The sequence below is a fragment of the Clupea harengus genome, chromosome 10 (assembly GCF_900700415.2).
Source record: "Clupea harengus chromosome 10, Ch_v2.0.2, whole genome shotgun sequence".
In the NCBI taxonomy this organism is placed as follows: domain Eukaryota; kingdom Metazoa; phylum Chordata; class Actinopteri; order Clupeiformes; family Clupeidae; genus Clupea; species Clupea harengus.
In genome coordinates, this window is record NC_045161.1 from 8785161 (window position 1) to 8810277 (window position 25117).

General features: G+C 48.8%; 2 protein-coding genes across 3 annotated transcripts in view; one reads left to right on the forward strand and one right to left on the reverse strand.

Moving 5' to 3' along the window:
* The window catches only part of ralgps2 (Ral GEF with PH domain and SH3 binding motif 2), a 95461-nt gene that overhangs the window by 55700 nt on the left and 14644 nt on the right, over window positions 1-25117 (forward strand). The window lies entirely within an intron of this gene.
* Window positions 1938-22623, reverse strand: angptl1a (angiopoietin-like 1a). Its single transcript, XM_012839542.2, has 5 exons — window positions 22177-22623; window positions 11141-12026; window positions 6646-6839; window positions 3675-3945; window positions 1938-3438 (listed from the first exon to the last, which is right to left on the reverse strand). The coding sequence occupies exons 2-5, from the start codon at window positions 11937-11939 to the stop codon at window positions 3251-3253; spliced, it is 1452 nt and encodes a 483-aa protein (XP_012694996.1). The 5' UTR covers window positions 11940-12026; window positions 22177-22623; the 3' UTR covers window positions 1938-3250.

Genomic DNA, 25117 nt, shown 5'->3' on the forward strand with positions numbered 1-25117 from the left:
GACGAATTTACCTTCCCTCTGATAGAGTATGCAAGTTCGTAGTTTTCAGTGTTAGCATTTTAACACTTCCTGGTTCCAAAGAGAACAAAACACTTTACAGCTCTAGCACCTAAAACATCTGATTAATTCTAGTACAGTACAGTGTCTAGTTCTCTGTAACTTTAAAAAAAAATCTAAGCGAGAAAACGGCAAAAAGACAAAACACGGCTGTCAGCGGAGTTTGGTCCGCCATCTTTGTTTAAAATGTCCAGTTGGCCGGAGGACGCTGGCGCACAGATTTATGGGTAAAAGGCTCGCACATTTGCGTCAGTCAGTGTTCCATTTGTTTCCAACACTAATCAGCGACTGAACGCACTACAGATGTAAGTGCACTGTATTGCAGTGCACTGTAATAGACATAGCTCTTGTGATGCATTAGCTAAGTGGCTTGTTTTTTTTTTCGCTCTTAGCACAGGGATAGCAACAGACATATTTTACAGCTTTAATGGTTCTGAAGTCTATACGGAAACATCATTCAATTCTGCTGGATACAAATAATTGAATGTGGGGTTATTTTGTCGATTTTCCAAAACCCAGCGTACTGTTGTTTTCACGACCACACCCTCAGCGGTAAGCAGGAATTCTTCAGGTGTTTCGCTCTGTGGTAGCTTAGCTTCAAGGAAACCTTGGGGACCTCTTGCTATAGTGTTGCTGTACATATGTGTTTGTGTTTGTATGACAGCCCTCTTAATATGTGTTGAGTGTGAACAAGGAGACTGGTGTGTGTGTGTGTGTGTGTGTGTGTGTGTGTGTGTGTGTGTGTGTGTGTGTGTGTGTGTGTGTGTGTGTGTGTGTGTGTGTGTGTGGGGGCTAGAAGTACACCCAAAAGTGGCAGCCCAGCATGGGGAAAGATGGCTAGTGCGATGGAGAGACACACGCAATGGAAAAATGGAGGGGTTAGGTGGCGGATCAGGCCTTGCTGGCCAACCCGGCTCCTTTCTAACACCTCATTTTCTCCCCCTCCCACCCACCAAACTCTAGTTCCATGACTTACAACCTGGTATAAATAGCCTTATGAGGACGCAAGTGGGAGGATCTGCATCACAGGCTGACACCTACCATGTGTCCAAACCTGCAAGGTTCATGAGTGCTGATGGCATACAAGCACTGTGTGTGTGTGTGTGTGTGTGTGTGTGTGTGTGTGTGTGTTCTCGCCAGGACATTAGAGAACTTTGAGTTATGAAGCACGGCCTCTGAGTGACTCTCAGTCAGGAGAGAGTCATAACTTTGCAGAATATATCTGGGAAGATGAAACCCAAGTGTTCCCTCCCTCCCTCCCTCCCTCTCTCTCTTGCTCTCCCTCTCTGTCTCACTCACTCACTCACTGTGGAAAGAATTTCTTTCTCTCCTCCCCACCTCTTTCTCTCCTCTCTCGTCCTATGGTCCGTGACTGGACTACAGAAATGTGTTTTCCATTGTCATCTGTCCTTAGTGCATGCTCTGTTGTAACACTTATTCTCGCTCCACGTTTGACTGCACACTTTAATCATGCAATTCTTCAGAGCAGAGGTGCCCTGATATTCCGCCATCCTCTCTCATATCTTTTTCCTGCTCCGTCCCTCCATATCTCTCTCTCTCTCTCTCTCTCTCTCTCTCTCTCTCTCTCTCTCTCTGCCTGTGCACTCATTCGCTAGAGATCAGACTGCAATCCGATCAGTTGTGTAATGGGAAAACCAGCTGAAACAAAAGAACATATTCTACTTTATGTGATTGGACATGATGTACAGCAAGCAATGCAAAGGTGGCACATTTCATTACTCTCTCTCTCTCTCTCGCTATTGTCTGTTTCTCTTACTAGTTCTCTCTCATAACCTCGCTCCCTGCCTCCGACTGCATGTGGTGGACTGTGTGTGTGTGTGTGTGTGTGTGTGTGTGTGTGTGAAGAAAGAGTCAGGAGAGAAGGCAGAGTGTTTTATTAGATTTTTTTTCCATTTCTTTCTTTTGTTTGGGGTGTTGGCGTAAGGGCCGGGGTACCATGCCGCACCGGTAAATGTGTTCCACCTCCTGTCAGCTGTAGCCTTCACGCCTTGCATAGCAGAAGGTGGGCATACGTACGTCCGTCCGTCCGCGTGCGACCGGAGAAGCAAGAGCACAGCATTGTTAAGCCCTCCGTGCTGTTGTGGGTCCTTTTGAAATGTCTTGCTTTGTAATTATTGGCGTGATTTGTACTACAGAATTTGAGTTATTAATGGGAATGTGTGTATATTCAGAACTTTGTTGTTCCTCTTGTGACATATACTCATGAGAACACTTTACATCATAACCAGGATAAGTAACTTAGATGAAGGCTATTGCGTAATCGTTATAAATAAGATAAATAAGTGACCGGGGAGATGGTGGATGAGGTGTAGTTACATCATGGGCCTGCACAAGCCACAAGCCCTTAAATCAACTTGTACAAATCACAGGCAATATACAGTACCATATATTTACATACCAAAGCAAGCTAGGCCATCTCCACATCAGAGAGGCACAGTTTTCTCAAGTCCTCTTTGTGCTTGTGGGGTAACAAAAACATACTGCATACTTTAAACAACAGAGTGTGTGTGTGTGTGTATGTATGTATAGCTGTGTGTGTATATGTGAGTGTATATGTGAGTGTACCACAATGGATAGACTCTACAGAATGTTTTTCCTGTAAGGTTAGAAATATCTCATTCAGGGGCTTCCCATTTTAAGAGTGGAATAAGTAACAGTGGACAGAAAGTGGACTGAAATCGAGACATATGAACCAAGGGAAAGTGGAGAGACGCCCAACAGTGAGGAAGATTGAATGTATTGATTAAATATGAATAGAAGTAGGAGAGGATGACTGGGGATGGCTGGTACAAAGGAAGATGGGGGGGGGGGGGTGGCACTGTCTCTCTCCTAACACATCTCCACGTCAGTGCAACACAGCCCCTCTGTGTCAAAGTGTGCAGACATGTGCCTGCCGTCTACCGTAGCACCAGACAAAGGTGGACTGTCGCTGTGCAAGAGTTTGTTTACTCTTCTGCTCTCCTCCCTTCTTCCCTCGGAGTAAACGTCCCTCCTCATAGACCCGTGCTTGTGGGAGAGGCCCCGGGGCGGGGTGCTACAAACCTAGGTGGTCTGTGTTTCCATAAAAAAATGCATTGTATAAATTAGCATCAACCATGAGTTATTTGAATAGGGATTGAACTTGTGTGTGTGTGTGTCTGTGTGTGTCTATGGTTGAAGTGCTTATAGTCTCTTAATCAATTGGCCTGATCATCATGCGGACAGACTTCAGGGAGTAAAAGCCTCCCCCGTAGTCGGCCCAGAAGATTCCGTCCTGGAACTTGCTGCGGTACACACCGCCGCTGTACCACACACCATTCAGGTTGGTCTGGCCACAGGCGTTGTACCACCAGCCACCCTTATGGAAATGGGCACAGTTACCTGCCAGAGGTGGGGAGAGAGAGAGAGAGAGAGAGGAGGAGAGGGATTGGAAGGTGTGGTTGTGGCTGTAAATGGAACAAACTAAATATAGCTGTCTGGTCTCGCCTCTCCAAAATGGTATCAATGTCAAATATTAAAGAATTGGCACTAGCAATGCTACTGTCAGTTGCAAGGTTGTCATAACTGATGATAAAAGGTTAGTTGCAGGTAGATCTCAGCCTCCTGTGATTTCTTACCTGAGAAGGTGTCCCTGTCGCGGTCAAGTGTGGTAAAGGGCTTGCCGTTGTGGCTGCTGAATGAGTCTCCCGCATTGCCCTGGTAGGTGCCCAGCCGGATGCGGAAGCCCTCGCTCTCGGACTCCAGGCGGAAGCTGCTGTACTCGGCGTACACCTTCTTGCCCACCCAGTCTTCGAGCTCCACCAGGAGCCGGTAGTCACCCTGCTTTGTCAGGTTGTAGATGTTGTCCAGGCCCAGCCAGTACTCACTGTCTATGTTCCCAAAGCCCTTCTGTAAAAGGCAAGATAAAAGGGAATGGTCAGAGAAATGGGATGTACATTGCAATAGGTTGTGCAGATGTGTTCCATTTCCTTTGTTTAGCAAGTCATGATGCATTGGGGACCAAACGACCTAAAGGGTTCGGCCCCTTTTTAGAGACCTTATTTGTTTTGAGTTACAGGCTGTCTGTTGATGCATCTGTTTGTGTGGGCTTTTTGTACTCGCTGGGTTATTAGTCATGTATTGCTTTGTCTTAGACTCATTGTTTGCGGGTGACGGCAAAAGAAATGTCTCGTGCTGAGGTCTGTTTGTGCCTCATCCCAGTGATGTGGCCCTTGTTGTGGTGCTCTGGGCTGGTCCCCCCCCCCCCCCCCCACCCCTCCGACACCACCCCACCCACCACCGCCCCAACCCTCAGTTCATCTGGTGCACAGACCCTGCAAGGTCTCCATCCAGGCTTGAAGAAACTCGTGTCTCAGAGGACAAATGGAAGGGAAAAAAGGTCCAGTAAAAAGGGGGGAGAATAATTGGATTTTTCGCTGAACAGTTTTATTGAGTAAGACCGGCTGGCGTTTCCCAACTGGAGTGAGGTGAGGCTAAATTGAATGCACTCCTGACGCCAGCTGATAATGTGTGGAAATGCTGTTTCTTGTTTCCCTCAGTTGAGGTGAATTTGTAGTGGTCTGCGTCATCTGGCATTATGCTGGTTTGTTTGTAGCTGTGTGTGTGTGTGTGTGTGTGTGTGTGTGTGTGTGTGTGTGCCTCATGTATTTCTTTATGCATAAGCACATGTGCTTCACAGAGTACAGAAGTGTGAAAGGCCATACTCACATTAGGGTGCTGTTTACTTCGGTGGTTGTTAAGAAAAAGCAGGATTTAGCTATGCCCTCGAGCATCCTCCTATCTGTACTCATTATACCAGGTCTTCCTAGGCACCATCTGTATACCTCATAATACACGTCTTGGTTATCCCGGTTCCACGTACATCACTGCACCTCAGTGCTCCCCCATTTATATTGCTTTTACAGACGCTGCCAGATGGTAGGCAGCGTTTTACCATGCAGTGTTTACTTATATAATATTTAATGTTTAGAATTAGGTACCATGTAAATATGCAATGTTTATTTGTCTTAGCTCCTCCTAGGGTTTTTCCAAAGGTTTTCTGTGGGTGGGCTTGTCTGCTCCGTGCCACACGATGTGCACATATACACACATGGACGCTGGCCCTCATGAGAGGTAGAACATCTCTGTTGGGTGGCTGACACTAGTTTCTGGCGTGTTGCTCTTCCCACCTCCTCTCTTTTCATGCTGGAGAGCAGCCCATAGCACGGCCGCCCCATCGCCCGCCCACATGCCCCTGAGACCGATCCAGTTTCAGGGAGCCCTGGTGCTCTGCGGTTTACGATTTCGGGGGGGGGGATCTCAGTGGTCCTGCTGCATTTGTGGTTGTCTCTGAAGTTGGAAGGAAGCTCTGTGAAAGTGCTTCAGGATGTGCTGACAGCGCAGGGTTATGTAACTGAAGACGTTTCGGATCGAGCCCAGAGTCCATGGATTTCCTGAAATAGCCCTGCTCCTGCACAGGATGTTTACACTGATCGCTTAGATATACTCTCATTAGGTCGAAAGAACTGATTTAGATTAGTCTCAAAGAGCCTGGCAGGTCGGAAGAGGAGAAGCCAGATGATGAGACTGATGGCTCGAGTGAAGCCAGAGGAGGGGGGAAGGTAGAGGTGGGTCGCCGGCCCCATATACTAGATAGCCCAATGGGCATGTGACAAGCAAATACGTCATTTCCTGTATCTTTGGGCACAAAATGACACTCCTACTGCTGTATTCTCTACAGAATCTAGACAACCAGAATTTTCGGCTAGCTGGGAGATTACAATTACCATTTCTCTTCAGAGTCGTCTAAATTGCATCAGCATTTAACAATGACCAAGATGTTTGATCATATCACACCTGTTTCAGCTACACTACACTTTAGCTTCACTAGAGTTTGTGAATGGTCTCGCTCAAGCCTGCATGTCAAATCTCCAGACCCCTTACGCTCCGTTGAGGGCCCTAAGATCCTCAGATGAACTTTACTAGATTTACCAGTCTAATATATCCAAGGGTGTTCAGGCTTTGGCTCTTGTTGGTCCTAAATTAATCCTAATCCCAAATTTCACACTGCCATTCCCTGGATTTTTCTTTGGTGTTGAGCTCTTTTAAGTGCATCTTTAGTCCAGTCTGAGGTATTTTTATTTGCGCTCTTAGTTCAGTCTGGTTTTCTGACTTGTTGGTCTTTTATTGTGTTTTACTGTGTAAGTGCTTTCATTGGGTGTCCATTGTTTATGGTTGTATTTATCTATTTGTTTTTTTTATTGTAGCAATTTATTACCCATTTCCCTTTTATTACTTCTAGATTTCGTCTGCTTATTTGTCTTTTTTGTTTTTATTCCTTTTATTCATTTACATCTCTTAACTTTACCTTTTTCTTTAGGTTTTCAATCTTTGTTTTTATGCTATTCTGTCTTTTTTTTATTCTTTCAGCATTTATTCAATTTATTTGTTTATTTCCTTTTTTTATTCTTCTAAATTTATAATCAGTCTATTTACCTCGACTGGAAAACACTTTGGTATAACTGCTGCTGTTTTTAAATGTGCCATACAAATAAAGTTGACTTGTCTTGACAGAGATTAGGGCCCCTACCATTCCTTTGGTTCTATTACCTTATAGCTGTCCCAGTTCCTGAAGAAATTCACAGAGCCGTCTTTTCTCCTCTGGAAGACGGTCCACCCTCCGTTGTCCAAACCATGCTCGCACCACACTTGGATTAGCCGGTCACTGCCCTCTGTCTTCAGCAGGTACATCCCACTCGCCTTGTGGCCTGCCTGACGCACCTGAAAGCAGTCCTTGAATGGCCCTGAAAAACAAACAAAGAAAGAGGGGGGAGGGGGAGGGGGAGGGGGGGGGCGAGAGAAAGGTCAACCAAACACCCACGATCAACCACATGCCTCAAAGATGATGTAGTGGTAACGCATAGGAGACCGGCAAAGGGTTGCATAAAGTCATTTGAAACTTTTTTTGAAGTACATGGCCCTCAAGAGGCTGGCCTTGATGCCTCGACTCATCTGGCACGCAGGTTTTCCTTTGTTCAGATGGCCTGCAGCTGACCTATGACAGGTTGACTAACTGGCCAAGCAAATATATATATGCGCGCGCTCGCTCATCCTCATCCTCCACGTGAGGCTTCACACTGCCTCTCCTTTCTCTTCCTTGGCTAGGCAGAAGTTGGAGAGACGTCCTTGGCCAAGTACCTGTCAAAGTGAAGGTGAAGGCACTTATGTTGGGCACCAGAGGTGTTCACTGGGCCCATTATCCCAGTACCCCATAATTTCTCAGGTCACATTTAATGGATGTCTGGTAGACCATTTGCATACATTTACTATTGCTGGGCCTCTGATGACATTTCCTCTTGGCGTCAAGTGCAAAGCAAAAAGGCCAAATCTACTCCACAACAGGGTACCCTGGCACTGGCTGCACTAGAGCCCTCCATTTAGTCACAGAGCCAGAAATGTCTGCTTATCCATAAGTACCCACTCTAGATTCTCAGCCCAGCTGTCTTGTAATCCCTACAGTGAACATGATTGTTGTCTCTCCCTTGTGAAGATCATAATCTGGATCTGGACTAGTGGACCAGGCTGGGGAGTGGGATGAAGTAGTGGTTGCGGGAGGGGTGGTGGTGGTGGTATGATTTGGCTCCTGCTAAGTGATCCCTACTGGAGCCACTGAGGTGGCCAGGATGTGGGTGTGTCCCAAGAAGCCCCATCCTGTGCTAACACAGACCCTCAAAGCAAGGTCTCCCAGAGCAGCCCCTCGCTGTGCTTGCGTGTGGGTGTAATAGCAGACATTTGAACGTTGAGTGCTGTGCTCTTATGAAGAAAGCCTTTGTCTGAGCCTTGATGGAGATCTGTGGGTGGGGACGACAGGGGATGGTTTTCTCGGCTAGTGGGGACTTACAAGACCCCCTGCAGTCTCCCTAACAGCACCTGAAACCCTGCCACCCTCAGCTCCTGTTTGTCTTGTAGCGATTTGTCTTGATTTACCTCCATGCTGCTGCATTGGCTATATTGGGGCTAGAAGGATGTGCCATCGACCAGCAGATATAAAAACCCACCGCAGGGGCTGATCTGCCATGCTGAGGAACAGCTTTAATTCCTGGCGAGCCCTAGTGTGTGTTTAGGTAGACCAGAAGCGGCCGAGGTTGGTAAATGCGGTCAGGAGAAAGAGCCTGAGAGTAACTGAAGACCGTAGCCTGGCTTGGGCTTCGGCCGAGAGGAGGAATAGGAGACAAATAATATTTGGATCATTCCAATCTCGCAGCAGGAGATGAAACGGACTTAATTTCTTTTTTTCTAATTTTCATTTTGGTTTATCTTCATCCACCTCTCTCTTTGCTCTTTCTGTTCTTGCGTCTGTTTTTCTTGGGCTGGGACTGTAGGAAAGTGTCAGGAGCTCCTGTGGAGGAGTGGGGAATTAGAGAAGAGGGGTCGAGTTTCCTGAAATCTGGTGATCCGTGTCCCAGCTTCTAATCAGGGTCTATGATTAGGCCAACACACAGAGAGAGAGAGAACGCTCACCCCTACCATTCTCACACACACACACACACACACACACACACACACACACACACACACACACACACACACACACACACACACACACACACACACACACACACACATACATACATGTACATACAGACGCCATGAGCTGTCTGCCTCAGTTAGATTGTTGATGTGATAACTATGAAAAAGACCTTGACGGTGTACACACAGATGAGAACCAGGAGAAGCCTTTAATTTGGCTGTTTTCTTTAGCGCCCAGTCTTCTTCACTGCGGGCACGCGTTCAGTGTTAGCGTTGCTAATCCAGCTTTGACTTGGACCATGTCCACAGTCTCCTCCGTCACCCTGGTATCCATCTTCCCCCAGCATTTTGGTTGAATCTCTCTGACGAAGGGTGGAAAGAAAGTCCCGTCTCCTCTCCTTCCCCTTCCACATTTCTGTCCTCTTTTTTTCCCCTTTTTTTTCTTTTTTGTTTTTCTCGCCCCAAAGCCTGTGGCCTCTCAGGCTCTCCTTCCTTTCAACTCGACCGTTGCACAATATCAGCCCTGTTCGAAGAGGAGTCATAGCAGGAAATATGCTACACTGCTGTGAGTGATGTGGTTCAGGCAGAATCAGCATGAAGGTCTGGATCGTCTCCAGACGACTGACTTGGGGCGGAGCGTGGAAGCCTGCCAGACTGGTCCCTATGGAGATGAGGAGGGTCCCTCAGAGCAGGCAGCTTTACTCAACTCATCAGAGGAGGTGTGAGAGGATGCCCATGTCAGGGGGTCTTATGTCTTCTAGTTCTTGCTCATTAACGTCGATCAGTCAGACCAACATTTCAGCTCCCTTTCTAGACAGGTTGTGTATAAAAAAACCAGCCCCATGGGGTTTGGGCCGAACTAGCTCTTCCACAGTGTGTGTGTGTGTGTGTGTGTGTGTGTGTGTGTGTGTGTGTGTGTGTGTGTGTGTGTGTGTGTGTGTGTGTGTGTGTGTGTGTGTGTGTGTGTGTGTGTGTGTGTGTGTGATGTTTACATATGAAACACATTTCAGATGGTAGGCAGGTTTGAGACATGCATGGATGCTTCCTGTGATGACTATAGAAGGATGGTGGTGACTTAAAGAGGCAGAGCTTACTCACTGATCCGGCTCAAGCTTTCCAGCTGCTTTTGAGTCTCTTGGAACCCAAGCCTCAATCCAACGTGTGCATCGGACTGCATGCCAAAAAGTTTGTTCTGTCTATTTTGTTTGTCCTAATGATGTCCTGTAAGTGTAGCCAGAGATTACATATTCTTAGCCTAGCACACCCTCCAAAATGCCTCCTGATACTGAGGCCTGCTATCACTTCTAGACACAACATTTTGCTAACATATTCTGTGGATGACTCTTCCCAGAAGGCTTTACAGCCTTGAAAATTGATTTCATGCTAAGATGGCTGGCTGTGGACTACTTTGATTGTTCCCTCTTTGTGTGTGTGTGTGTGTGTGTGTGTGTGTGTGTGTGTGTGTGTGTGTGTGTGTGTGTCCTGGTTATGAACGATTGGGCGGGTGAGTAACTGGAGAGTACATTTTGCAGCTTAGTGTGTGTTTTTCATCCACTATATCACTGTCCCAGATATCAGTAGATGTTGTTTTTGTGATTTTCAGAAGTGCACTCACATACGCACACAGGGTTCTGGGCACTTCTCCAGTGATCTCGCTCTCTCTCTATCCATCTCTCTCCGTTACTTTTTCACTGCAACTGACCTCTCTCTGGATCTCCAGTCTCCCTCCTTTTCCAGTTGTTTTTTGAGCCATTGCTACCACCATTGCTGCCATTAATGGACTGCAAGTTGGCCACTCTCTCTCTCTCTCTCTCTCTCTCTCTCTCTCTCTCTCTCTCTCTCTCTCTCTCTCTCTCTCACCCTTTCTTTCCTTTCTCTCTCTGTTCTCTCACTTCCCTTTCCCATTTGCACAGTCTCGCTCGCTCACTCACTCATTCACTCACTCCTTTCCCTGCTGTTCCCTTCCACTCTCACCAGGTGATGGACTGCAGACCTTAGCTGGTCTAATCCCTGCCATATATCTCTGTGTCCAGGGCAGATTTGGACCTGGCAGGTTAGCATGCTCTCTTCTCATGCGTGAGACCCTGCCTCTGGCCGAGAGAGGGAGAGGGAGGGAAGGAGAGAGAGAGAGAGAGCGAGATCTATGCTGTGGAATGTTTGAGCCCCATTCTGTCCTCTGCCGGTGCCAGGACCTGGAATGCTGCATCAGTCAGGGCGCACTCAGACATTACACAGATCAGATGCAGTTTGGTATGAGATCTGAGTCTCTTCCAATACCCATTCCTGCCTTATTCTAGTAAAATATTTGTTGACCATCTCTTTTCCATAGCTATGCTTCCAACATGCCCCGCTGCAAAGCGTATCATTTATAATGTTGAGTCCTGTTGTGCTGCATAGCTTGAATACTCTTGCTGCATCAGTCCTATTGCACACACAGAGCTTTGGCCACTCAATAGTAAGTGCTCTGAAAGCATGGCTTTGGGGTTGCAATATCCCTTTGTCTAACAGGTTCACCATACTACTTAAGCCACATACTCTGGTCTAGTCCACCGGTGCCCAGCGCCCCATGCCTTACCTTCTGTGCTGATTGTGGGTGGTGGCGCCCCTACAGGACTGACGGTGGGCTGTGCATCCATGCGTGATCCTCGGGGCAGAGCGCGGTTGTGGACGCGCTGGATCTCGTTGGTGAAGCGCCCGCTGTTGACAGGTATGCTCTCCGGCACCACCTGCACCAGTGGTGGCACAGCGGGCAGGTCGTGGCGCCCCCCATAGGCCTGCAGGCAGCGCTCCTCCAGTGCTGCGATCAGCGCCGACTGGTTGTTGACGACGCCGGCCAGCTGGCCAAAGCGCACCTCCAGCTCGCGGTAGCGCGAGGCCAGCCGCAGCATCTCGGACGTGGCGTTGAGCACGCGGTTCTCCAGCATCGCCAGCTCCAGCGAGTTGTCGCGCTTGCGGATGATCTCATGCAACAGCTGCATGTAGAGCTGCGTGACGCGGGAGTTCATGTTGCGGCTCTCCTTGCGCAGCAGCTTCATCTCGTTCACCAGGTTGCCGTCCACGTCCACCACCAGCTGCAGCGTCTCGATCTCGCGCCGCTGCCTGTTCAGCACCACGCGCAGGTCCGAGATGTCCATGCGGGTCACGCGTTCCTTGTCCGGCTCGGGCCCTGTGGCACTGGCGCATATGGGGCCCTTGATCTTCTGCTGCGGCACCAGGAAGGTATAGCTGCACTTTTTGTTCACGTCATCATTGCTAGCCGCTCTCCGTCGCCGCGTTGACTGCAGCGGGTGTTCACCCGAGCGGCCGGCGCAGGCAAAGCCCCAGGCCGACAGCCAGAGTGCGGCACAAAGCCACCACGTCACCCCTCGTCTCATGACCGATTCTTCTCTTCTCTTCTCCCTTTATAGCCCTCGCGCTTCTCCTCCCGTTCTGTTTCTCTGGCAGTGCAGCTGAGTGCTTTCCTAGGAGGAGGGAAGGAAAGACAAACCTCAAGTCAACAACAAGCACGATAATTATGGCATCTGGGCTCGGGTGAAGGAATGTTTCAAACAAGCACTTGTGGAGATGAAGGCTAGGATCCGTCACAGAGAGATTGAGGTGTTATTCAGAGATAAGAAGAAGTATATCGATATCGATCATCCCGATAACAGTGCTGAAAACACATCTATTCCCACTTATCTCTGCAAGTAACCTTCTTTCTGTAACGTATTAAATGTGAAGGTCTCTGAACTTAATCCCCTCGGGATGACTCCTCTACTTTCTGAGAAGTAAACATGGATAAAGCCGGGATAAGCTGGACTGAACGTGATGAATGGCGTGTTGAGAGTTGTGCGTGAGTTGAAAGGTTGAAAGTTGATGAATGATGTGTGGATGGCATGCACATAAACAGGAAGTGTCTGTCTCTGTGTGAGGTCATCACCAAGCTCCCTCCTTGGACACATATTATCTTCACACACACACACACACACACACACACACACACGAACATGCACTCTAGCCTGACTGGACTGGGGTGTCTCTGTTCAGACACTTCCTTTAAACAAACCGCCCCTGACCCATGCACCCCACAGTTCTCTCAGCTCCGAGCTCCGAGCCGTGATGCCAGAGCCAGAGATGATTTGCACCTCCGGAGGTGTCGGGCTCTGTTCTGGCATCCCTGTTTGTTTTGGGGTGAAAAGGTGGAACGTTGAGGCTGTACTTATCCACCCCCCCCTGTTCTGCTGTAGCCTGTTCTAATCTCAGGATCACCTCTTTCTGCCTGGCGAGTCTGGTTCTCATCAGCAGGAGAAGCACAGCGGTGTCACCCCTTCGACCTGCCCTCCCATCCCCAGCCCTTTTTCTTTACACACTACTTTATGTGTGCCCACATGGCCAAGGCCACATCCACATCCACATCAGACACACACATCAACCACAACCATCGTATTGGTTACAACATCCCCCCCTAAAAAATAGATCAGTCTCCTGGCTCAAGCTGTTGAAGCGAGAAACTGGGTCTCTGTCTTTCTTTCTTCATCGTCTTGGCTCTTGAGGGATGGCCTGGATGTTCTGCTTGCATAGATAATGGCTTCTCCAATTCTTCTTTGAGAGCCAAGCAGAGCAAAGAATTGACCGGTAATTGTCTATCCTCCTATTTCATGGAAGCAGATAGTCAGTTTACTCCCGTCTGATTGATTTAACACAGCTGGTGCTTTGAAATGTTACGTGTACACTGACGTTTTTGAAGTCTTCGAATTTTCCTTTCAAAAGATAATGTTGTTGATGGCTACTCCTGATAAAGTTGGCTTTCCTTTTTTGTAGTGAACCCCCCCCCCCCGATCGGTGGATGTAATATTCTGTAGCTATCCTCAGTGACCTCTCCATTCCGTGATGACTTTACCATAGACTTCAGAAAGCCACATGCAGACAGTGTCTGGTTGCCTGTATATTACTCTCTCTCCATCCTTCCTCAATATTCCCCTTGTTCCATCCCTTGTTTGCTATCACTTTCCGCTCTTAATCTTTCATTCTCCACTTCCTTTTTCCTCCTCTCAGAACACTTCTTATCCCCCTCTTTCTCTGACTCTCTCCCTCACTTTTTTCTTTTTTGGAAGCCATGTACATGCAGAGTACACATTTTCTCACTCAGGGCCTTTCTCCTGTCCCTCTCACGCTCCTCCGTCTCCAGTCTGGCTCTATGCGCGGCGTGATCCACATTTCCTCTGGGGGTGCAGAGTGGAATTGAAAGCACAGGCTCTTCGACGGAGGTTCACATGAAAGGCATTCCAGGTTTTTGACTTTGAGATCAGGCATGCGTGCACGTACGCACCCTGGTGAACCCTACACACACACACACACACACACACACACACACACACACACACACACACACACACACACACACACACACACTTGCGTGCTCCACAAGACACATGAATGAGAAAAGCTTATGGTTAGTACCTGACGGGAATCTCTGCAGACTGAGCAGTCACTTCCCCTTCATGCCTTTCTCCTCCAGTCTAAGGATAGTAGCATGGAGGATGTTTTGAAAGACTCTGGGGAAATTAGGACTTTGAGGGGGAGCTGATTAAGCCCAAGTAGGCCTTGAGTTTGAGTTGAGTGTTTACTTTCCATCTTTCGTCAGCCTTTTCACGTGTCAGCCCCTCTTTTTTTTAAGGGAGGTTTCCATGCGTTTCCCTGCCGACTGTCATCTCTACTCCCTTAGACCTACAGCCTGTTATCATTCTGTCCATGTCTTTAACTTTTCCCTCTCACTCAGCCCATCTGTTTCCTTCCTTTTATCCTATCCCTGTACCTTGGTTGGCTGTACTTTATGTGCAGTGTTGAAGACAGTTTTGACATAAACTGTGAAACCTATACCACTAACCTTTGTTCTGTCTATACACACAGACACATACACATGCACATTTGAACCGAGCAAGAGAAAGAGAGTGACGAAACTGGATGAGCTCAGGGTGGTTTTAAAGGCGTGTGGGGTGGTTGGGTGTGTGCTGATTGGTAAACACAAGACAGGGGATTCGAAGCAGATGAAGACATTGAGGAACTGGAAGCTGTAAAAGTGGGTCAGAGACTGAATAATCCGTTTGGCCTGAGCAGGCGAACACGACGGCCCGGCCTAGAACTGACTTCATGGGTAAGACGCAACACGGGCCGAGGATCCATACAGCCGCTGATGGGTACTGATGTAATGCCTCAGACCCTGGCCTCCCGCAATGGGAGTCGAGAGCCTCCGCCTAATTCACCCTGACAGCAAATTCAATGGAAATTAGACCAGGTTGGGGGGGGTGTCAAACAACTGTTGGACACGGGTTTCGTTTTTCCCAGCAGTTTCTGGGGGAGAGGGGGGAAAGGGAGAGACAGAAAGGAGTGAATGGTTTTGGCTAGGGCGAACGGACGGACGCCTTGCTTATCCTGAACAGATGTCCCCCAGTCACAGCACGCCAGGGGGAAATTAGACTACAGACACTGCATTGGAATTACAGGATTGAGGGCCTAGAGGGGGAAAAGCAGGACAAGAAATATCCTTGCTCTTTTTTCACTGGTATCAAAATAGGAAAGGAGATTACATTTATCTTCAGAAAATCACATGACTAAGGGTCTCACCCCTCTAATGGTTATTAACAACAGGCTGACATATAAGTCTAGCCCAAGGCTGGTGTGCATGTGGTCATGTTGTTCCAATACACCCTCTCCCTCGCTCTCTCTCTCTCTGTTTCTCTCTCCCTCTGTTTCTTTCCCCCTTTCTCACTCTTTCTCACAATAACACACATGTAGTCGTAGTGCGGTTATTGTTGGACAACTCCAGCTTCCCCCTCATCAGTACCATAAATCCGTCCACCTCCACCCTGTTGTGTCATATGGCATAACTCTGGGAGAGAACTTAATACGGCCATCCTCACGGTTCTCTTTTAAGCCACTCTTTAAACTTTATGGCATTCTGGAAGTGTACAGCAGCCAGCACAGCCCAAAGAGACTTGTGTTGTGCTGGTAATGTGACACGAATAAAAAAAACAGTTTGCTTTCCCCGTCATCACCTCATCGCTCGCAGTCCTGGTCCACTGGCATAATGCCACCACAGCCACCACCACAGGCTCCCCAACATCACCGAGGTGACGAGTGCCAGGGCCTACCCTTTCTCCTGGCAACGCTGGCATCGGATGTGCTTCAGAATGAGCACACCACGCCACTCAGGGCCCGCCTCCAGTTTTAGATGCGGTTTGGCCCGGCGCAGCTGTGACTGCCTCACAAGTGCTGGGCTCCCTGTGTGTGTGTGTGTGTGTGTGTGTGTGTGTGTGTGTGTGTGTGTGTGTGTGTGTGTGTGCGCGATTGTGTGTGTTAATGTTTGGGTTATCTGCACTCACTCCAGCACGTAGCAGTTGGGTTGTTTTCTGTTTTGTTTTGTTTTTCTTCGTGGAAAACTGTGTTCTATTATGAAATGGCGTTTAGTGTTAAAGTGAAACTGACAGCAGTCAGAAAGAGAGAGAGAGCGAATGAGTGAGAGAGGGAAAGGGAGAACATGAGCTCTTGGTCTTTTCCAGACTGAGGTAGTGATTGCCAAACATGACGAGCAACAAAACATCAGCAGCAGCTCTCCAGGCTAAACAACCCTTCAAAAGCAGTTTGGGGGGAAAAAAGCTGCTCTTTGAGGGAAACTGCTATCTGCAGACCACACGCACATCTCCCTTGCATCCCAACAACCGGACCAACCCAAGATCTATGCAATCCTGCGACAGACCAGCGCTGAAAAAAAAAAAAAAAAATCTTTCCACATTTCCCCTCGCCAATTTATTTTTCTTCTCATCCAACATATGGTGATGAACCAAAAGCGTTCACAGTCAGACAGCTGCGGTTTGGTGTGTCCCCAGTTTTCAAAGGGAATAGGCAGTCTAATCAAGTGAAAAGATCCATATGCCGTTTGGAGGCTGCAGCCTGTAGCCAGCTTTAAAGTAGCCGGCCATGCTCCTCAGCCGGTCCCCTTGACCGCGAGGACACCCCTCACCATGGTAACCACACCTGAGATCACAGAAGTTGAAGTGTTTGGACATAGTAAAGGGAGGAGAGGGGGCACTTTTTTGTTTCTTTTCTTATTTATTTATTTTATTTAAATGGCCGATGTATTTCCCAGCCTTTAAAAATATGAGAGCTTCCCACATCTGGTCGTCAGACTTTCCCATGGCTGGTCCAAGTGGACCGGGCCAACACACACTCACATGTCCATGCGCACAGAGACACACCAAGCACATCCATCAAGCCGAAGGAAAAGCAAGAAATTGAGAGCAAGCAAGCGAGCGAGGAAGGGTGTGGGGACGCTGTCGCATAACTGTTTGACATTTCAGGGTTTCATTGGGTACAGTCCACTGTAATGAACGGGCTGTCCCAGAGATGGCCCACAGATGCTCTAATATGGAATCAAAGCCCCTACTGTTCAACAGCAGACCTCAACCCTGCTCTCCACGCCAACCGCTAAAGCAGCCAGCGGCCTCTTCTTTTACCACTGTGCTTTTATGTGCGCAGTACCAATCCCCCAAAGAGACACACACACTCACACACACTCACACACACACACACACACCAATACACACACACCAATACACCCAAGTACAACATGTTAGCAATTAAGCACACTGTACAATAGTCAGAGCAGGCCAAAGATCAAAAAGGCAGGAAGCTTGACATGGAGCTCTCTTGTTCAATCAGAGGCTATGACATAATTAGACTATAGAGGGAGACAGGAAGGAGAGCGAGAGAGAGCGAAAGAGGAAGGGAGGGAGGAGTGGAGCCGAGAGAGAAGTTGTGAGGTCACGGCCTCCGAGTGATCTACAATTGCTGTGGGATTGGGTATGGGCCATCCCCGTCTCCAGGACGGGCACGCCAGGGGAAATTGGGGGGTTGGCCGAAATCGGCAGAGCGAGCTGGAACGAATGGGCGGATTTATTAGGTGAAACAAACAAGCACTTGAGGAGGAATAATTGGCGCTGGAGCCGTCACTGTGGGCAAGAGGTGCGGAGAGGGAGCTGGACGGGCGAGAGAGAGAGAGAGAGAGAGAGATGGAGAGCCAAATTATTGGAAGTAATTAAAGTATTAAAAAGATAAGCATCTTCTTTTCTGTTGGTTTAGTCTTGGGGACAGTGGTGTTAGAAGTCTGACTGAAACTACTGAACTTAGCTACTGAATGTCTTCTTTTTCTTTGTTTTTTTTTGTTCTTTTTTTGCTCTCAAGTAAATCTGTGTCTGGCTCCAAATGAACTTCCCAGGTAATCCTATTGAGTGTGTGTGTGTGTGCGTGCGTGCGGGAGAAAGAAGAGGAGAGAGAGAGAGAGAGAGAGTCTGTTTTAGCCCCTACCTCCCCTTTAGTTGCACAGTTAGGTTTGTGTTTTGGGGCCACCCCTTCCTCCATTTCACAAACTGACAACCTCACAGTATCACACACAATGCAACACTGTGTGTGTGTGTGTGTGAGTGTGCATGCGTGTAGCTAAGCTGTGCTGAGTGTGTGAAGAGAGGCAGAGATTGTGTGTGTTCCTTGGTGAACACCGAACAATCTGACTTCATTCTTGCACTGACAGTCAAGCATATCTTGCCATATAGTCAGGCTGATGATAAAGCTGCCTTGTCACTGAATAGCCTTTAGTTTCACATTTGCCAATAGTAGTTGATGTGATTTTAAGTAAATCACTGCTTTGGTGCCACACATCTGTTTACTGCCATTGCACTTCTTGCAGTCTCAGCTCAAGGTAACGTCTCGCCTCTCTTTTTCTTTCTTTCTTTCTTTCTTTCTTTCTTTCTGTTTTTTCTTCCTGCAAAAACTAAATTAGTCTCTGCTTCCTCCTGTGTTAAACCTCGTTACCTAGCACGCCTTTGCCCCATTTTTTTCTCACCACCTTTCATCTGTTATTTATTGGTGGTTCCCCTCTCTCTCTCTCTCTCTCGCGCTCTCTCTCTCTCTCTCCTCTCTCTCTCTCTCTCTCTCTCTCTCTCTCTCTCTCTCTGCCCTCCATCTCCCCTGTTCCCCTTGGATGAAATTGATGAAATTACAGGCCTGGGTGGGGAGTGGAACTGTTGCAGATGGCCGAGCAGCGTGGCTGGCCCGAGCTTCTCGTGGCCAGCCTAATGGGAAGATGGAGAGGGGGAGAATTTTTAATAGGGGGGTTGAGGGGTTCTGGGTAGCGTCAGCCGTTCGACTCCGCTGGCCGTCGTGAGCCACGCCAGGCCTCCAACTGCCAAAGCCGTAATAAGCTGTAACCTCTCGTGGGAGGGTTAGTAGCATAAACCTGTAGCCCTTTCAGCCAGCACCACCTCCACCTCCTCCCCTTCTCCTCCTCCTCTCCACCCCCCACCCCCCTTCCCCCTTGCTCCAAGTGCCGCCCGCTGCAGCGCTACCGAAGCTATTGGCCCACATGGTTCCAATTAGCCTGCAGCGGTGCGGGAGGAAGAAAGAGAACTGGCTCATGTATATATTTGCCTGTCTGTTCACTTCGTTTCTGAACCTAAATGCCACCAAAATAAGCAGTGTAAGCCTCTAAGCAAGGGCATGCCTGGTGTGAGAGAACCATCACTGACATGAATGAGAAGTGTGTGAGTGTGTGCATCCTTCATGGGTCGGGAGAATTTCCACCTCTCTCTCAGCAGACGGAACGGCTCATGTAAGTTTATGGAGATTGGGGAGTGTGTGTTAATGATTTGTAAAACGATGATGAATGGTTCCCAAAGTGACTGACAGGCATAGAAGAGAGACCAATACCCACGTACTGTATATAGGCATCTGTGTGTTCTTGTCTGTGTGTGTGTCTGTCTGTGTGTATGTCTGTGTCGTGCTGGGCAAACCTCTCGTGGTCTATTGAGGAGCCAAGACAAGTCTGTGTGTGTTCCATGTTGCGGCTGTGGTCACAGACACCACCAGCGGTTTTGTGGAAGTCGGGAAAGTGTGTATACATGTATGTGTGTGTCTGCACGCTTGTTTGTATACTGGCAGCTAGAGGCAAGTGTGTTTCTATCCCCAAACATAGCAGTCGCCAGGGTAACGGCACGTCTGTCCTTATTTTTGCCCCCACTGGAAAATCGGCATTCGTTGCTCTCCCAGCTGCTCCCATTAGTATGGGTTACACTTATTCATACGCGCACACACACACTCTCACTCTCTCTCGCTCTACACACACACAGAAAGAGAAAGAGAGAGAAAGAGCAAGAGCGTGTGTGTGTGTGTGAGAGACAGGGAGCGAGCTAGGTTTTAGTGGCGTGACTGGTAACAATTTTTCGAAACTGAGGATGTATGTATGCATGTGTAAATATATGCATTATATTTATATATATATATATATATATATATATATATATATATATATATAGAAAATGTGTGTGTGAATGCGCCTGTGTCCTCCTCTGCTGCAGTGTTTCTGCCTCGAGCTGGGTCTTCCCCTTGAGCCTCTGGTGTGCAGCTGAGTTTGGGCAGGTCGTGTCTGATTGAGAACAGCCCACGGAGCTCCTGACATACTGCCCTTCCAGCCTCTACTCCACCGCCCCTCGCCCCCTCACAGTGCACATTCTCTCACTCAATACCTCATTCTTTTAGTCGAAGCTGACTGGCTTCTTCCATAGCTTCTATAGCTTAAGTATGTCAGCTAGGTTCACGTCCCTTTGGTCATATAACATGGCCACATAACACGGTGATCTGACAATCATTCGATCCATTTTTATCATTGAGTCATTCTTTCAGGGAGGTTTATCATTGATTTCTCTATTCACGTTTCAAGTTTCTTTCAGGTTAGATTGAATTATTTGCCTCACGCAGAAAAGCCCACCGTCTCAAACTCACAATCTGTGCTGCAGAGCAATCTAAACAATTAGTCAGGTTAGATGGCCTTGAGTTATAGTTACGCAATGTTGCTATTGAGGCGACAGACTCCTCAGATGGCTTGTGTAGCAGGAACCACTTGAGATAATTGACTGAAGTGAGTCTCCTTCCATGTTACCATGCCAGAATTGGCCGGCCGCTTTGTTTTGCTCTTTGAGTTTTAACGCAGGTGCTGCTGGTTGATTGGTTTGCCAAATGCTCCAGCACGGAATGTTCTAGACGCGGTACTGCCAGTGGCTGCCTCCTGTTTAGGGAAGCGTTTCATGCCGTCGGCCTGTTTGTACACAAGAGCTCTGGGAAGACCCAGAAAACTCGGGGTGACCCCGCTCTCCTCCTTTGAACTGGCCCAGGCCTCGCTCTGTTTGGTTGTGTTGGTTAGCGCTCATTAAAACCGCATGTGTGAGCACAGTGTGTGAACTCACAGGGCGTGATGCTTTCCATCTGCACTCATGCAATCTGTTTCTCGATCAGTCTCTCTCTCTCTCTCTCTCTCTCTCTCTCTCTCTCTCTCTCTCTCTCTCTCTCTCTCTCTCTCTTTATACCTCTCTCGACCTCTTTGTCTCTCTGCTGTTTCTTGGTAACTCTACTCACTCTTACTCTCCTACTCACTCTTTCTTTCTTCTGTCTTTGCATCCCTCTCTCTATCTTTCTCCCCTTCTCCCTACCTGTCCACCTGTGCATACTGACCGGTAAGTTTACTGCTCGCCTTACCAACATTGCTTGCCCCCAGTGCCAGTGCCAGGGGCAGTTGGAAAAGGGCTCTTAACTGTGACTAATTGCATGTGATGGTACCGCTGGTGGGCCACACTGGCGTTGCCTAGCACTCAAAGCCCTCACTGTCGCGGCTGAAGGTCTTTATGCGCGGGCCTCGTATCGGGTGTCAATGCTGGGGACACCGCTCCCATCAGGAAGCGCTTAGCGTGTAAACTGACCTTGTGTCTTTTTGGGTTTGTTTTTTCTATTTAGACAAGCGGCCTTCGGCTTCAATGGAGCCCCTATTCGGCCCGCGGAGGACACAAGTGGCCCTCTATGGGCCCCCCTCCACCCCACCCCCGAGGCAATCTCGGGCCCCACAACAACACAGCAAGAGAACAGGCAGCGTGTCGCCGAGCACGCCCTCAAACCGGCGGCTTATCCAAACAAATAAACATAGGCAGATTCCAGCCGCATTAGTGCTCTTTTCGTGCCCTAACCCCTTCTACATTCTCCAAATCTCTCCCATCTCATCCCTCTAGTTTGCCCCGAAGGAGAAAAGAAGGGAAGAGGAGAGGGGGGGGGGGGGGAGAAGAAGAAAGCCATAAACACTGGGGGGAAAACTCTGATATTCTGTCTCTGTGTGTCTCTCGCTCTCTTCCCTTTGATCTTGCCCTACTTTTCTCTGTCAGTTGACTCCGGATGGACGGAGTGAAGGGGGATAATCCAACAGAAGCGTTCGGAGTGCCCAAGCCACCAGTGTGCTCATGCTCTGGAATGTTGTGATGCAGATTTCTGGAGTTGCTACGAAAGCCAGAAAAAGGAAAAAAACGAATGAGAGAGAATTAAAAAGCATAGCTAAATATTTCAGTCTGGGCTAACTCCGGCACGGAACATCCCAACCTCATTTAGGAGCCCTTCCAACTGTACAAGAGACAGAAGGAGAGAGGCAAGAATAAGACAGACAGACAGACAGAAAGAGAGAGCACAAACCAGCAGAAAGGCAGAACAACCAGAGAAAGCACAGTCAGAAAGTTTGACGGCGCTGGTGGCAGTGCCGGTACGCACCCAGTGTAGGCAGATGCTCACACGTGCAAGTCTGTGTCCAACCGGCGTTTCGGCCCAGCCGTCACACGTCGAGTCTTTACCCCCAAATTAAAAAAAAAAAAAACACAAAGTTGTGTCCTCTCTGGCTATCTCCCGGTCCGACTGTCTCTCTCCTCGTCGTGGGTCCTCTGGGCAGCTTTCATGTCTTACCGTCCCCCAAGGCTTGGACAGCCCCTGTCTTGTGGCTTCTATGCTCAGCTTGTGATCCCTTCACCCCCTCTGTCCTCTTCTCTCCTCTTCCACCCCTCCTGGATAGGTGTTTCCCTGGGGCCCAGCCAGGCGCTTTGTTCTATGGGGCTTCAGCGGCTCAGGGGCTGGGGCATGGCTCTGGAGCTCCAGCGGACTGCTGCCTGTGTGCTGAATGAGCTCTCGCTGTTGGAGCCTCAAGTTTTTCACCGATGATGGGGCGGTGAAGTGAAGGGGGGATGGAAGGAGATTGAGAAAGAGGGGAGGGCAAGGAAGAGGGTGTGGAAGTTGGGTGGCTGTTTCTTTTTTTTTCTCTCTCTCTCTCTCTCTTTCTTTCTCTCTCTTCACTCCCGAATGTCCCCACCCCATTTCTTTTTTGGCTCAGTCCAGCCCACCTGTGATGTCATTCTGCCTGTCCTGACAAACTAGCACAACTCCTCCTTAAGTTTCACATCCTTCAAAAAGCCCATCTGCATGAGTGAGAGAGAAAGAGTAGGGGAAAGGGGAAGAGAAAGGGAGAAGAGGGGGAGAGAGAGAGAGAGAACGAGAGAACGAGAACGAGGCCTGCATAATGTCAAGGGTAGCTCTGTTCTTTCTTTAAGGGGAGACTCCCACCGTTACTGCTGTCCATCCCACTGTGGTGGCTTCCACAGGTGAAACTGTCACCGGGGCTGACTGCTGCTTCTGGGGAAGCTCATTGTATTGGTGGGTGTCCCCGCGTGTCAAGGTTAGCCCCATTAGCCCAGTCCCATTTCCCATTTGACCTGTCTTTGTGCAACTACTCCCCAATCCCCAGTGCATACGACCCAGATAGGGCTTTCTTTCACCCTGCTTTCATTCCGTGCCTTTCTTTCTGTCTCCCCCTCTCCCTCTCCCCTCTCTCCCTCTCTCTCTCTCTCTCTCTCTCTCTCTCTCTCTCTCTCTCTCTCTCTCTCTCTCCCCCCTCCCTCTCTCCCTCTCTCTTCTTCTCTCTCTCTCTCTCTCTCTCTCTATCTCTCTCTCCCCCCTTCTCTCTCTCTCTCCCCCTCTCTATCCCCCTCTCTCTCTCTCTCTCTCTCTCTCTCAGTCTGATTCTCATTTTCTCCCGGGGGCAGATCCCTTCCTCCCTCCTGGCTGCAGGGTTAATTGGTAGAGCTGATTTGCGCTGCTGTGGCTCGCTCTCTCTCGCACGGTAATCCTGATTTCTGGGCCGGAGTGTTTTTGTTCCCCTCGTTTCCTGCAGACGCTATGTAATGGTCGTTGTGGTTTCATGTGTTCTGGAGATGAATTCATGACTGTCGGTCACAGTGATTTGTGGAGGTACGGCTGGTTCGGAATGAAAGCCGTTTGCTAGCTTTTCCTCTTTGGAAGAGCCCTGTCTTTTCCACTAAAATGATGTGCCCCATACGAGGTGTGAGCACGCGTGTGCGTGTCTGTGTGTGTGTGTGTGCGTGTCTGTCTGTGCGCAGGTCTGTCTGCGTGTCTGTGTGTGCGTGTCTGTGTGTGCGTGTCTGTCTGTGTGTGCGTGTCTGTGTGTGCGTGTCTGTGTGTGCGTGTCTGTCTGTGTGTGCGTGTCTCTGCGTGTGTCTCTGTCTGTGTGTGCGTGTCTGTGCGTGTCTGTGTGTGCGTGCGTGTCTGTGCGTGTCTGTGTGTGCGTGCGTGCGTGTCTGTGCGTGTCTGTGTGTCTGTGTGTCTGTGCGTGCGTGTCTGTGCGTGCGTGTCTGTGCGTGTGCGTCTCTGTCTGTGTGTGTGTGTGTCTGTGTGTGCGTGTCTGTGCGTGTGCGTGTCTGTGTGTGCGTGTCTGTGCGTGTGCGTCTCTGTCTGTGTGTGTGTGTGTGTGTGTGTGCGTGTCTGTGCGTGTGCTTTTGTGTGAGTTTGACTCTCGGTGGCAGAGGGAGGATTTAGCCCCAGTCAGGCACGCCAGCACTGACGTTGTTTTATTTCAGCTTCTCTTTTTTTGGAAGTTCTCCTCACAATATTTATCTCTTCTGTAGTCACTGCTTGACATCTCTTACAGCAGGGATATCTCTCTCTCTCTCTCTCTCTCTCTCTCTCTCTCTCCCCCTCCCTCCCCCTCTTCTCTCTCTTTCCCTTCCAGACTATCTTTCTCTCTCATCATACTGGCCCCTGGACTTTTGTTTTCTCTTCTTAGCTCTAGAGTTATGTGTTGAACTTACTTGTTGATGTAAGGCTGTCAGAAATTCCCTTCGAACCATTTCCTTAAAGTTTTCACATCTCTCTCTCTTCGTGCCTCTCATCTCCTCTCCAGCCCAGCCCCTTCCTCCCTCTCCCCTGTTTCAAATTTTTGGGAATCACTATTTCCTGAAAAAAATAAAAAAACATCAGCCTTTCCTTGTAGACCTGACACGCCATGCAGATCTGGCATGAATGTTGCTGTGAAGTGCGAAGCATGTGTGGAGGCATGTATGTGTGTGTAAGTCTTGACGTGTGTGTTGGATTAGACTCTGCAAGCGTGTGTGTGTGTGCGTGTGTGTGTGTGTGGGGGAGAGAGGGGAGAGACCTCCAGGCTGTTGTGCATGTGGAGTGGTGATGGTTATCTCCCATCTTGCTGTGAGATGGTTTAAATTCAGTGAGAGCACACAGCTGCCTCTCTCTTTCTCTTTTTCTCTCTACTTCTCTTTCTCCGTTCACATTTGCATGGCTGCTTTGAGATCCCTCGTTCCACAGTCTTTCCTGCCCCTTAATCTTCCCCTCTCCTCTGGTTCTAATCAGAGCT